The sequence below is a fragment of the Nelumbo nucifera genome, chromosome 3, assembly GCF_055504915.1.
Source record: "Nelumbo nucifera cultivar China Antique chromosome 3, China Antique-T2T, whole genome shotgun sequence".
NCBI classification, from domain to species: domain Eukaryota; kingdom Viridiplantae; phylum Streptophyta; class Magnoliopsida; order Proteales; family Nelumbonaceae; genus Nelumbo; species Nelumbo nucifera.
This window is the reverse complement of record NC_142651.1, coordinates 40,883,671-40,899,266: the sequence shown is the minus strand read 5'-3', so window position 1 is coordinate 40,899,266 and position 15,596 is coordinate 40,883,671. Positions and strand designations below refer to the sequence as shown.

The 15,596-nt window shown below is 42.1% G+C and overlaps 1 protein-coding gene across 1 annotated transcript; it reads right to left on the bottom strand.

The window, feature by feature from the left end:
- Positions 1-3,722: 3,722 nt before the first annotated feature.
- Positions 3,723-15,416, bottom strand: LOC104603979 (alpha/beta-Hydrolases superfamily protein). The gene is made up of 6 exons (XM_010268173.3): positions 15,129-15,416; positions 14,951-15,012; positions 14,563-14,698; positions 14,388-14,460; positions 5,461-5,526; positions 3,723-4,100 (listed from the first exon to the last, which is right to left on the bottom strand). The coding sequence occupies exons 1-6, from the start codon at positions 15,266-15,268 to the stop codon at positions 3,885-3,887; spliced, it is 693 nt and encodes a 230-aa protein (XP_010266475.1). The 5' UTR covers positions 15,269-15,416; the 3' UTR covers positions 3,723-3,884.
- Positions 15,417-15,596: the final 180 nt, after the last annotated feature.

The following is a 15,596-nucleotide window of genomic DNA, read 5'->3' as shown; positions in this document are numbered from 1 at the left end:
ACACATTTGGCAAATGCACATCTTTCATTGCGTCTTTCCGCACGAGAATAAAATGCAAAAGACACGATAAGTTTCATTTGGAGCTTCCCAAAATCAGCCTAAAATGGGCTATTCATATCTTTTCGGTGTTCCGTCTTTTGGCAGCTAAATCTTCTATGCACCAAACGAAAATAGAATGAAAATTGGTCTTCCCAACTTGTAAACAGCCGAAAGACTATGCGGAAAGACGTGACAAATGCAACCAGAGTTTTCTGTTCTCAAATGTTTCAGGTAAGATGGTTTTTTGAAGTCAAATTTGTAAAGATCATTGCCAACTAGTGAAATAAACATCAGGTATACACACTGGAATGGATAAAGGTTAACATCGACGATGGTTTTGTTGGCTCAAATACTGCTAAAGGGATGAGAGATCCATCATATGGATGGCCGAACCCTACAGGTAGGTTGGGCGAATTTTCAAAAATTTCTCTCTCCCATGTGGGAATCACATTCCATGTTTTAGAAAATCTGCATTTTCAAGGATCAATCTTGAACCTAAACCGAACCATATCTGAAACCAAAAGGTAGGAGAGGGATATACTTGATATGAAATAGCAGTAACTCCCAACGAAGGTGTTCACACCCAAGGAAAACTCCAAAGACTGCTCCCACTGAAGATGACACAGCGTAGGGTGGAGCAGAATCAACAGGTGGTTCTTCACAAGAACTGAATCCTTCAGCAAGAATTCGATGGAGGGTATGTAAGCACGACTTCATATCAGTTTTTCACCAAAAACTAATATCAAGAACCCTTCTTGATCACTCCTACAGTGGAGAACGAACTGGCAATGGCGGCAGCAGGAGGAGGGCACAAGAGCAGAAGATGGTGCAGTCTTACTGTTGTTGTCTTCTCTCTTTCTGAGATCTGAGATCTGATTGAGTTGTTGTGTGTTCGCCCTCCTCCTCCTTTTATAGCCTTAAAGAGATCAGCTCCTAATCCCATTAGGAGTTTCCTAATTCAAATCCTTATTTGAATCTGTACTCTTTTTAAGAGATAATGATAAGCCCTTATCTTATATGCAGATTAGATCAGTCCTCCTAATCTTATTAGGAGTTTCTAAATCCAAATCTGTATTTGGATCTGGACTCTCTGAGTGGATAAGGATAATCCCTTATCCTATCTGCTGATTCAAATCCCAGATTCGCCCCTCTTTAATTAATCTAATTAAACCGGTTCGAATTGGGCTTTAGGCCCATTAAATCCATGTGCTCACTAACCTTCAAAACTGCTGCCAAATTGGGTTTTCTTGTATGGTGTGGGACCCAAACATTGATCTACACATCAACCACATGGGTTCGGCCTAATCTCTATTACAAGGCCTGGCCGAATTCATTGTAATGGACAGTGAACCCCTGAGTCCATCACCATGGGCTCTTAATGGGCCCAATACTTACACTAGGTGGTCCTTGGGCCAAGCCACCCTATAAAAACCCAGGGACTGTGGGCAGATGCAAGATTAGCCCATCAGGTATTACCCTCAATGGTCTTACACTTAACCTCTCAGCCCATAATGATCAAACACTGCCTGACAAGAGAGGACATTTCCCTCGGCTGCAAGGAACAATGTTGCACTCTCTACTCATATGGATCCCGGGAATTAAAACTTTTTGCAAATATTTTGAAACCGTAATATATATGTATCTCTTTATATAAATATATTTTGCAAAAACAAATTTCAACGATTGAAATCGGCTGCCGACAGCTTTGGTTTCCATCAGAGAGAGTGCATCCCCGATCATTATCATTGTCCGACAAAGGGGCTGATCCTGTTACTATGATCACCCACTCAGATTAGTTCTCAGACTGTCCCAACGTACCTAGTTTTTCACCCCCTCTAAGGATCTCACTGATTGACATATCAAAGACAGCTCAATCCAACACCTAGTGCAGTATCATAATCAAGTCTAGGGGTCAGGTGTAACATTCCAATTTTGCCCATCAATCTCCAAGGTCCAAGACAATACTAGAATTCTGATCCGGTTCAGGGTCTCAAGAAAAACTCACACTGCATGCACCTCACGTCTCACCCTGGAGCTGAGACAAGCAACCCCAACCAACTTAGCGGCACATCAGTGTTAATCTTGGCAGGATAAATCTCCTCAGATCTATCCAACAACTGTGAAGATTCTAAACTAACACGAGTCTCACATATGTCCAGTTTAAGGGTATTACACAGAAACACACCATAATAATATGAATCAAATATGTACTTTATTCATTTACATTAAATGTCATAATGTACATCATTCTGATTGGAGCTAAGGGCATACACTGTTTAACAACTGCTGCATTCACAGATGTGGTGAGAGATAGTCAAGATTCCTGTTTAGCTGTTAGGTCTAGCTCATGTCCAACTAATTTGCTCCGACAATCTTAAGTGATGACAGCAAAAGGTATTGTCTTGGTTAAGAAGTTGAGTATTAACAAGGAAATCGTGGGGAGTGACTGATAGTAGGTATGCCTGTGAATGATATCAGAACTCCGCAAACCGATCTAATATCACATTTGATTATCTTGGATTCGAATGATGAATTTATATAATGAGTTCACATTCAGATTTTGTAATTTGTATCTGATTAATAATTGGATTGGATTGGATTTGACTCCATTTGATCCAATTAAAATCAAAATCTGATTATATTATAACATTTATTAATTTTAATATATATAATTTATATAATTATATTTAAAATATAAAAATATATTTGTATATATTATATTTTATATGAATTTATATATATAATAAATTTAATGTTATATTTACATTAACTTATTATATACAAAAGTTGAAAAGTAATTATTTTTTTCTTTTTTTGTATTTTAAAAATTAAAGTGCAATAAGATTAAATCCAAATCCAATCCAATTCAAATGCAATTTTTCAATAATCAGATCAAGTTCAGATTTTACTGGATCCAATCCAAATCAGATCCATTTACAGCCCTATTGGTAATCAATTTTTCAAACTCATCAAAAGTCTACATAATTTAGGCTGCATTTAGCATTCCTTATTTTAAAGACTCCTTTCTATAGAAAAAAACTCGGTGTTCATAAGGGAATTTTAACCTCAAAAAGGAGATAAATCCTTAAAATTAGGAATGCCAAATGCAATTCAGGACAGTTTACGATTGGCAAAAGAAATTAATATAAATTTTAAGTTTGTTAAGAGGCTTGAAATATGGCAACTTATTTTACGGCTCTTAGGGGCTTCTTGGATCAAGGAAAACTGTTTTGTCAGGTTCCTAGATGGTTAGCGGAAGTTTTAATGATATTGTCACATAGGATAGGCTTGGGAAGCAACAGTCAACAGGGATCGTTAATTTATGTTTTTTTCCTTTGTTTGCATGCTTTTATAGAATGACGGTTCAACCCAGGGTCAGAATTTATAGGCTCAAAGTACTGTCGGGGTAAGTGCCAGCTCGGGATTAATGCCGATTCAGAAATCTGCATTGGACAAATCCGTACTTCTCCGAAATTTTAATTACTAAAATATAACAGACTTATCTACCAACCTCGATCTTATTTTACAAAATTACCCTCATGTGAAAAATTCCTTATCCAATACAATGGGGTATTTGATTTACTAAATAGGACTGGAGTTCAGGTCACTGGACAACAGTTCTTTGATTCCTATATGGCTGTTAAGTTCAGGTCATGTCCAATTTCTTCAGCAGTACCACAATAGAATACATCGATACAATCTTTAATAAACTACCCATGAATATCCAACGTTATTCCAACATAAGGAAATATTTACATAGGCTACCAAAGTGAGATAAAAATATCAAAAAGTCTCGAGTGATACAAAAAAGATGCATGTCTCAGAAGGACAGGAGTTACAGGACATCACTTACTCTTCAGAGTTTCACCAACAAACTCTGCAATTGCCTTGACTGCCTTGTCCTCAGCTTCATCTTGGGTTGATCCATTTGATTGTAGGTGTTTTTTTCCAATCTTGAAGGAGTGATCTCCACCATCAATCACATGCAATTTATTGATGGATTTCATCTTCTTGCAAACTGCAGACAGATTACCTAGTGGACAGAGTCCATCTTTGCTACCCTTCATCGAACAAATATTTGTGTAAGTAGGCACAGAAGACCATGAAAAATGGAAAACAAAAATAAATGGAGAAGGGGAAAGAACATAGAATGAGCATTCAATTGCAGTGCCATTTCAGCGGGAAAAAAATTGCAAAACGGTGACATTGAATAAATCTAATGCCCCATCATCGGTAAAGACAACAATTTTGTTAAAGTATTGCAGTAGCACTAAATTGGACATCTGAGGCCACTCATTAAATTGTGAGAACAGGCTACCAATAACCCAGAGACACATGCAAGATTCCAAGAATCAACTAATGGCTAACACATGTATAACCATCCAAGCTACCCCCGGCCCCCGTCTTGTGTAGCTCCTCCTAGTTTTACCAAAAAAACACATACATAAAGGTATAACCATCTAATATACAGGGTCACAGACATAAGGTACACATGCAGGATACAAGATAGGGCCTTTTTTTTATAAATAGATACAAGATAGGGCCATTGCCCAGAAATGTTCTTGGCAAGCCAGGGTTTTGGAGTGGTAGACCAGATATGGACCTAACCTTTGGCATCTACCTGCAGGGCCAAGGTACAACATGTAGGGTTAAATGGTTAGAGCCTAAAATGACTCCAAGATTCAGCTACCACATATAAGCATCCAATACAGAGTAACATACCGACCATGTGTTACAGTCTCACAGATGCAGAATCTTTTTTATTAGCCTAGAGTTCTGGTGTATGTGGCATCATAAGTTTTCCATTAAAATAAACATAGGAAAACCCTTTTTTAGCAACTGCGTGAGACTTAATGGGCTTGCCCTTATTCTCAATGAGTTTAAAGAGGTTGAGGCACAGAGGTTTAGTCCATATGTCCTTCCTTTTGGGTGTACAGTGCAGTATACTGTAACGCTTATATCTGCTTGGCCTTTCTTGTACATCATGACACACTCATTTATATCAATAAGATTTTTTTATGAATGATTATATCAATAAAGATTTTGATTACTCATTATAAAACAGTTATACCATCAGTTGGAAAGAGGCACCCAAATGCATGACAAACTACTCAACCAGCTGAAGCACTTTACTTTTAGGGGCTTGAAGTTGAGACCTCCCTTACAAGGAAGGTTGCTGCAAGTGGAACTATCTGGGAATGGGGTATTTTGGCAAGAGAAATGCTAAACCCAGGAGATGGTAGGCACTGTTCAGCTGTTCTATGCATATGCACTAAAAAGATCTCTTGTCAAACTGTAATGACAGCATGTACCAATCATATACCTAAAAAGGAGAAAATTACGAGGATGGGCTTTCTTTACCTAGTCAACCCCAAATAATTGGGATTACAACTTAGTAGAGTTGAGTTGACTTCCTTTTACCTGTACAAAGATCACAGGAATCTTGAGTAGCAACAATGTCTCATCTCGGACAGCTCCATTCATACCCTGGTACAAAATAAAACTCCTATGTAAGTATGAGCATCCTACCAGTATCAAGGAACACAGCTTGTTGATAATGGGTGATAATCCAAGTCTCCACCCTAGAACTGCATTGATGTAATTTCCCTTTCATGAAAAACTTTGCTAATTGCAGTTAATATTTTTATTGATTTTTTTAGAAACAAAATGATTGACCAAACAACTATGGTCACTACATCAGCTGATTTCATTTCATAACAATGCTATCATTTGGAAATTCAGATTGATGGGTACATAGGCCAGCCTGTATCAATAATTTATAATTAAATCCAAAGTATACTTCTAAGAAGTGCCAAGAAAGGCTTAAATTACATAAGAATTTGAATAAATAATAAAATAGCAATTATTTAGTAAAAAAATGTATTTCATGGCAGGGATATAGAGTAGAACTTAAGCAACAACCATGATACTCCAGAAACATGGCATCTCTTGCCAGACTAATAGGACCAACACCCAATATGGACTTAGGGGATCACTTAGTGATTAGATTGCTCATAACCACACATTATTCATTTGCAGTTGATGAAGATATGGTGCAGCGGGTATTGGAGGGGTAATTCAAAATAAAAATGGCATTATCAACTGGGCTTTTAGTGGGCCGATTGGAATAGCCTCCTCAGCAAAGGCCGAAGTCATGGCAGCTCTAACCGGCATCAGGATTGCAAAAGACATGGGCTTACTAAACCTTACCATTAAAGGAGATTTAGCCAACACCATTAATTGGCTTTCTAATCCTGACAGTGGGCCTTCGGCCTTAGCTCACTACCTGGCTGAAGCGAGAGACATCCTCTCTTCTCTTAATGCTCATGTAGTCTGGATCCCGAGGGAGCTAAATTCTGAAGCTGACAGTCTAGCTAAATCTGGCGCTCACAGGGATTACCTTTTTAGTGATAGTTTTCTGCCTATGTAACTTTCTGAGTGCTTAATTGTTGTGTACATCTCCTCATGTACCTCTTTTTTATTTCAAATAAAGTTAACCTTTTTTTCAAAAAAAAAAAAAAAAGATACGGTGCAAGTCCTTGATACTAAAAAAAGGCAATTTCAGAAACATCAAAAGAATCATAAAGTGATTTGAAGCAGTGAAGCAGATTAATGAGTAAGCATGTTCCAAATAACTATTGGAAGGATTTAGAAATATCTTGGGGTGCAGAGTGGAGAAATGGCTGGTAAAGCACAATGATATGGACGCGTTCCTCGGGAAGAAGTATCATCGCCGCCGGCAGCAGCAGTGATCCAATGTTCTCATCCTACCCAGTTCAGCAGCAACAGCCTTATCAGATTAGATTAGACTATCCTACTTGTTCTTATCTTATTACTAGATTAGATTATCTTATCTTACCAGATTAGGATTAAGAGAGACTTATCTTATCCTATCAGTCTTATCTTATCAAGATAGAGCAGGAGATCTCCCTATTCAGCAAGGAGTCTCCCTAGGATTAGGACTCTTGTAATCTCCTATTTAAGGAGACACCATTATTGAATGAAGGCATCGAATATTCAGTCCAGAAGTGAGTTAGGAGAGTTGGTGATCTCTTGAACAAATCACCAAGGCGCCAAAATAGGTTCATCAAGAGCAGGGAGGAACAAGAGAAAACAGGAGGTTTTCCTCGTGGACCGACCCGTGACAAGATCCTATTCGCGGGCCCTCAACAATTTGGTATCAGAGCAAGGCGTCATGGGTGATCTGGAGCAGCTGCCGTCCAGGGTCCACGATCTCGAGCACCAGCTCGTGGAGACCAGCTCCAAAGTACGTGAGATCAAGGACGAAATTAGGGAGCTTCGACGTCTGATGGAGTTATTCCTTGCTAGCAAGGAGAAGAACATAGAAGGGGTGACAGCCACTAGCGGCTGCCGACCAGATCAGCCGGAGTCTTCCGGCGAACAGCAGTTCATCAACCAGGGGGCCGCAGTCATCCCCAAGTACAGCAGGTTAGAATTCCCGTCGTACAACGGAAACGGAGACCCCTTGGGCTGGCTGTACCGGTGCGAGCAGTTTTTCCGAAATCAGCGGACAGACGACCGGGATAAGGTAAGCCTAGCCGCCTTTCACTTAACAGAAGAAGCGCAACTCTGGTTCTATCGATTAGAACAGGAAGAACCCGGGCTCAGTTGGCCCCAGTTCAAGTCCTACTGCCTTCTTAGGTTTGGGCCCCCACTGACAAGCAATCCCTTAGGCGAGCTGATTAACCTTAAACAAACCGGCACGGTGGCAGAATACCAACACCAGTTCCAGACCCTCCTCGCGAGGGCGTCTTCAGTGCGACGGACCAACAGGTAGACATGTTCACGGCAAGGTTAGCAGAACCCCTGCGGGTGGACGTGGAGATGCAGAATCCTCCAAACCTGGTTACAGCCATGAACTTAGCCCGCGCTTTCGAGCGCAAGCTGCAACTCAGCCGCGGGACCTACAATATGGGACGTCCGCCGACTTCATGGGCAACCCAGAAATCAGCGACAACGACTGCAACCAGCCGGGAACTGAGATCTCACACAAACAACACCTCTAGATCGGCAACAAGTGCAGGAAGCAACATGGTAGCTCCACCCATTAAGCGTTTGACCAGGGCCGAGATGGTAGAACGCCGAGCAAGGGGCCAATGTTTCAACTGCGACGACCTCTACTCGGCGGGACATAGGTGCAAGAGGCTTTTTTGCCTCCTAGTGGATGAGCAAGAGGAGGACAAAGAAGAACCCGTCGTATTCGAGCCGGAGATTTCTCTCCACGTGATCACCAGAATAAAAACATCTCAGACCATGCAGTTACAGGCTCAGATAGCAGGTAATCCGGTGCACATACTCGCCGATTCAGGGAGCACACACAACTTCATAAGTGAGCATGCCGCCCTTCAGTTAAAACTACCAATGGAACTCCGGCCACGATTACAGGTAGCCGTCACAAACGGTGAAAAGGTTCACAATCCGGGAATCTGTAAGGACGTCCAGATACAGGTCGACTCTGAACTATTCTCTACTGATTTATTCGTACTTTCCTTGGATGGGTTCGATATTGTTCTTGGGGTCAAATGGTTGATCACCCTAGGTCCAATTTTATGGGACTTCAGCGCACTAACAATGACATTCCACTTGAATGGGAAGCAAGTCTCTTGGCACGGTTGCAGGGTAAAGGAGAAGACACCACAGGTTCATGCGCTTCAGACAGAAACAGCACACACGGCAGCCATGGAAAGACTCCTCGCCGAATTTTCAAACGTATTCCAGGAACCCAAGGGACTTCCTCCTCCCCGAGCATGCGATCATCGAATCCCTCTGGTGGCGGGTTCAAAACCAGTCGTTGTCCGGCCTTATCGCTACCCTCACCTACAGAAGGACGAAATAGAAAAACAATGTGCCAAGATGCTGAAACAAGGGATCATACGCAATAGCCACTCCCCCTTCTCTTCACCGGTTCTGTTGGTGGAGAAACAGGATGGAACTTGGAGGTTCTACGTTGACTACAAAGAGCTTAATGGCTGGACGGTCAAGGATAAGTTTCCTATTCCCGTTGTGGACGAACTGCTGGACGAGTTGCATGGTGCTCAGTACTTCTCCAAGTTGGACCTCAGGTCCGGGTATTTCCAGGTCCGAATGGCTCCCGGAGACGTGAAGAAGACTACCTTTCAAACCCATCACGGTCACTTTGAATTTTTAGTCATGCCATTCGGTCTCACCAACGCCCCGTCCACATTCCAGTCATTGATGAACGAGGTATTTCAGCCCTATCTGCGCAAATTTGTTTTAGTATTCCTTGATGACATCCTCGTTTACAGCAAATCATGGGTGGAACATGTGCACCATCTGTGAACCATTTTCGAACTCCTACGCCAACACAAACTCTTCCTAAAACGGTCCAAGTGCTCCTTCGGGGAGCGGCAGGTTCTTTATCTAGGTCACGTCATCCACGGGCAAGGTGTGACAGTTGACAGTTCCAAAATTCAAGCTATCAAGGAATGGCCCAAGCCACAATCCGCGAAGGCCTTATGCGGGTTCCTAGGGTTAACAGGTTACTATCGCAAATTTGTGCAGAATTATGGACTACTGGCTGCCCCGTTAACCAACCTGTTAAAGAAAAATTCCTTCCAGTGGGACGATGCAGCTCTTTTGACATTAAGAGATGCCCTATCCTCCACCCCAGTTCTGCAATTACCAAACTTCGCTCTCGAATTTACTGTCGAGTGTGATGCCTCTGGAGTGGGTATCGGGGCCGTATTACAGCAGCAAGGGCACCCGATTGCCTTCTTCAACCACAAGCTGGCCGACCGACATTTGAAACTTCCAGCCTATGAGCGCGAACTAATCGGCCTAGCTAGTGTCGTCTAGCACTAGAGGTCGTATTTGTGGGGGCGGTCGTTCGTCATCAAAACCGACCACTACAGCCTCAAGTACCTGTTGGAGCAACGACTCACCACTTCCCCTCAGCAGCACTGGGTTAGCAAACTGCTCGGGTTCGATTTCCGGGTGGAATACAAGGTGGGATCCTCAAATCGCGCAGCTGATGCTTTGTCTAGATGCGATGTCTCTGTGTGGAATTTCCCAACCCCGGATCTTTCTGTTAGACGACATCAAGAAGGCAATGCCACAATCTCCGGAATGGTCGCTCCTTGTACAAAAGATTCAGTCCGGCGCCGCCGACTCCAATTGGTCCCTTCATGACGGGTTGGTACTATATAAAGGTCGGGTACATCTTCCACCAGACTCCCTGTTGATTCCTGCCATCGTCTCCGGCATCCATAACTCCACCCATGAGGGCATTCAGAAAACACTGCACCGCGTCCAGACTGATTTCCATTGGCAGGGTATGAAGACTTCTGTTCGGGATTTTGTCCAAAATTGCTCCACGTGTCAACAGCATAAATCAGAAAACCTGCACCTAGCAGGCCTCCTTCAGCCCCTTTCAATTCCGACACAGATATGGGCTGACATCTCCATGGACTTCATCGAAGGGCTACCCAAGGTAGGCAGCAAATCAGTCCTGTTCGTGGTGGTAGATCGCTTCTCTAAATATGCCCACTTCATTCCTCTATCACACCCGTACAATGCCACTTCGGTTGCCCTCGCCTTCTTTACGCATATTTTCCGCTTATATGGGTTACCGGAATCCATCATCAGCGACAGGGACCCGGTTTTCACTAGTGCCTTCTGGAAGGAGTTATTTCGGCTACATGGCACCACCCTGGCCTTATCCTCAGCATATCATCCACAGACCGACGGACAGATGGAGGTGGTAAACCGCACGATCGAGATGTATCTCCGTTGCTTCGTGGGGGATCAGCCGTGACGGTGGGTAGATTGGCTTCCTTGGGCCGAGTACGGTTACAACACTACCTACCATTCTTCCCTCGGCATGACCCCTTTTCGCGTCGTCTATGGCCGGGACCCTCCTCGCTCGTTATCCTACGAACCATGTTCTACTCAATTGGAGGAAATTGATCGCTCCTTACAGGAACGCGACACCCTCCTAGCCGACGTACACCTTCGCTTACAGCAGGCCCAGCTCCGCATGAAGCTCACCTATGACAAGCACCATCGGGAATTGTCATTCGAACCAGGACAATTTGTTTGGTTGAAACTCCAGCCCTACCGGCAACGCTCCCTGCGCCATAAGGCTGGCCCTGAACTGGCCCCTTCAAGGTTCTGCGACGGATTGGCACTATGGCATACCAGCTGGCATTACCAGAGAACAACCGGATTCAAGATGTTTTTCACGTCTCCTTGCTAAAACCATTTACGGGCGTTCCCCCAGACCAAGTTCCCTCCCTGCCACCCTTGAAAGAAGGCAAACTTGTTCCCCAGCCTAGGGCTCTCATCCGCTCTCGTATCAATCGAGGTATTCTTGAAGTTTTGGTGGAATGGGACAGCCTACCCTCGGCCGAAGCCACCTAGATCCCCTTGACCGAGTTCCAGGCCACGTACCCGGAGTTCGAGCTTGAAGGCAAGCTCTTAGTCCAGGAGGGGAGTAATGATATGGACGCGTTCCTCGGGAAGAAGTATCATCGCCGCCGGCAGCAACAGTGATCCAATGTTCTCATCCTACCCAGTTCGGCAGCAACAGCCTTATCATATTAGATTAGACTATCCTACTTGTTCTTATCTTATTAGTAGATTAGATTATCTTATCTTATCATATTAGGATTAAGAGAGACTTATCTTATCCTAACAGTCTTATCTTATCAAGATAGAGCAGGAGGTCTCCCTATTCAGCAAGGAGTCTCCCTAGGATTAGGACTCTTGTAATCTCCTATTTAAGGAGACACCATTATTGAATGAAGGCATCGAATATTCAGTCCAGAAGTGAGTTAGGAGAGTTGGTGATCTCTTGAACAAATCACCAAGGCGCCAAAATAGGTTCATCAAGAGCAGGGAGGAACAAGGAAAAACAGGAGGTTTTCCCCGTGGACCGACCCGTGACGAGATCCTATTTGCGGGCCCTCAACACACAATTGCATATCTACTGGGGATAGACTTCCATCAAGGCTATATTGTCTAACCTTCCTATCTATTTCCGTTACACAGTGATTGAAACGTGTAAGAATATATTGCCCACTTGGAAGTACAACCGCATATCTAAAGGGGGCAGGTTTACAGTTTACTATCATCAAGGTACATTGCCTAAACTTCCTATTTATTTCCTAATTCCTATAAGTGTTCCATATCTCAGCCAAAGTTAGGGACTGTGGTGAATAGATTCAACAGAACTTTCTTTGGGGTGGAAGGTGCAAAGAATACCTAGTCAGCTGGAAGGAGATAAGAAAACCAAAAAAGGAACGGGGTTTTGGGTTGGGCCAAATCTCACACTAGAATGTTGTTTTGCTCAGGACATGGCTTTAGAGGTTCTGAGTGGAACATCAATGTTTTTGGGCTATGGTTACAGAAGTAAAGAATGAACATTAACAGATATAACAGCAACCACAACCTGCACCACTTCTCTGTCTTACCAATGAAAGAAATTTTCAAATTTTGCAATTCTTTCATCCTTCTCATCAGATATGGCTTAGGCAATGAGAAACATATCAAATTCTGGCATGATCTGAGATGAGGAAAGCAACCACTAAACATGGCATTTACCAAAATTTACTGTTTATTTTGCCCCAACGACCAAGGTCTCCATTCCTACCTGCAGATATCTTCTCTTGAAATCTCAGTTTTCATAGACCTCATAAGGCCTATAGAGAGATAGAAAATCACCTCTCTTTTCTCATAGGGTTTACAGGTCACCTTTAGTCTCTGGTAGGCACATTTGATCCCTAACTCTGCCTGGCATCTTTACCACTGAATCTTTTTTTCTACAATCTCCCACCTAGAAGCAAATGACTTTCCAGAAAGAAATCTATGAAAGTTATGGTACCATGACACCTAGAGTATCAATTTTTATCTTGGAGGCTTATTATGGAAAATTAAATGCATGTAATATCGCTCAAAAAAAGATGGTCAAGTGATCGGACATCTCCCTTATGTTTGCATCATTGCCTTAGCAATGGCCAGATGGGGAATTCATCAACCACCTCCTTCATTGCCAAGAAATCATGAAGCTCTGGCACTTCTTCTTGGGTCTTGTTGCGCTGGAGCAGAAGACTCCTAGAAAAACTTCAATTATGCTTAGACTTAGACACTGGAGAAGTATGGCCTAGGGGTTAAAGGAGGATCTACTGGTCCACAATCAACACAAATAATATCACAGAACACAACTAGAAAGTTGTAAAGTGAAGTTGATCTTTTCATAAAAGCAACTACCTCTAAAAGGCCAATTTATGTGCTGAGAAAACGGCTGTGCAATCAAGTAGGTTTCTCTTCATTTAAAGATGTGCTATTTGATTTACAATACCAGTGGTTTTCTTAAGCTTAAAACAATATCTATAACACTTTTGTCATTTTACAATTACAAGTGAAGCAAGAAGCCAAGAACTAAAGAATTAATCAATGGTTTCAGAATTCAGACATCTTTACCCATAATAATGCAAATAGCACTTGTACCTTAATGGACATATATTCTAAAATTAAATTCTAGGTAAGAATTGTGTATTACTATTACATGGTTTCAAGTCAGTAGAAGATGTGTTGAAAATCAATTTTCCATCCTACTGTTAAAAAACAAAAAAAAAAAAAAAAAAAAACTCAAGCACACCTTTTCACTGTGCGGTATGGAGCAGTACTCTTACATTCACATGACAGAAAATGCATAGATCTAATTCAACAACAAGTCAACTGAGCCTTACCAACTGATAGTCAGATGGTGGCTAGTTGTAGCAGACTTGGGATCAAATCCCATTGCCAGTTTGCAACCAGGCAGGGTTGGGGGTTATGGATTTGGGGGACAGGCTACCCCCCTCTTGCAGTTCTGTAACCCCATGAAGCAAAAAATATATAAATAAATAAAATTAACTAAACTTTGCCCCAAGTATATGAGGTCAACTACAAGAATCATCCTGTTCTGCCATTCTGCTCTGCATAGCAACGTAAATCTAAATATACAGAAATAGGAGGCACAATACGAGTGGGTGGGGCCATTGTAGACTGCACATTATATGCCTATCTTGTTGTCCACGGTCCATTACAACGCAAATACTTCAGGTTTAACCGAATTAACGTTCCAAGAAAAAACCAAGTTATTCAACCAGATTATCATTATTTCAGAGACCAGAGTTGTGTTTTCACCCCTCCCCCCAACTGTTACACCAATCTCATTCCAGAAACCTTAACCATATAATGAGAAGTTTTTCTTCCCACCACATATGGATACTTGACAATGCATGTATGTACTATAATATAAAATAGCTCAAACATAAAAGATGAAAAATCAGATGAGGAAATTAGGTATATGGTTAACTGCAAACCTTCAACGGATAGCCCAAGCAAACTATTGCTGAAACATCGATTTCTTCACTACAAGCTACCATGCAGCTGACTCTGCAGAAAAAACAGAACGCATACCAAATAATGCATTGAAAGCAAAATGAGCATAGAAGATCCTTTCAGTGGTAGCAAGATAGACAACAAAGTGACCAATACCTTGAACCCATAGATTTCCCTGCCAAAATTAGTGGATGGCCGGGGTATTTTGCAACAGCCTTTTTGACCACATCCAAATGATACTCAACTAACTTCTCTGCCTTGGGAGGTGCCTTCCGTTTCCCGCCAGAGATGTCTGCGACAAGTTTCATAATAGAAAGCCAGAAATTTCCGCAATAAGTAAGACCTTTGATCTATAAGCATAAACATTGCAATGGGGAGAAAGGAACTTCAAATGGCGGTATTACAATGGTCACTATAAAGTATAAACTTGAGCTAGGGTTCCAAATTCAAGTTCTTTGACAGACAAGCCTAAGATTGACTAAAACAGCTTAAGCTAGCTTCCGAATAGATACTAAAAGAAACATGTTCTTTGGTGGTAACTCACAAGGATAGTCAAAAGTAACTACTTCAACAGCATGCAATGTCTTGCCTAGCATGTTCTTCCATCTGCATAAATGCCGCTCTTTCTTAGTTCGAAATTTCAATATTGAAGTGTGAACCAATACCCAACTAATTAGAAATCCATTTGGTGACAGAGAACGAAAGAAAGTGGGAGGATGAACCTTATCATCCAATCTGAAGTAGAAGGAGCTCCAGCGCCATGGGCGAAGACCACAAGAGGCAAGCTCTTATCGAGAGAAGCATCAGTTGAATCGTCTTCACTCTGGTTCTTACGAAGACGCTTCGAAGGACGAGAAGCCATGGTACAACAAGAGATGCTTCAGCCCTCACTCTCTACAAGACTACAACCAGCAAGGCAGCAACCTAGAAAAAACAACAGAGTGAGGTTTCGCGCGTCAATGAGATAAAAATGAGAGCTCGGTTACCCATGAGTTACACAGGAAGCTTTCAATCCTTTTTCAATTTAAATTAAATGTATATAAAATTATAAAATCACCTGCAGTCGTATAATTTTATCATATTTAATGGTTTAACGGTTCAACCATCCAAGATAAATAGATGAAGCTGTAATACTATGGGGTCCCCTGTACTTTATTTTGTGACAAAGACCCCTTTGTATTATGAGCGTG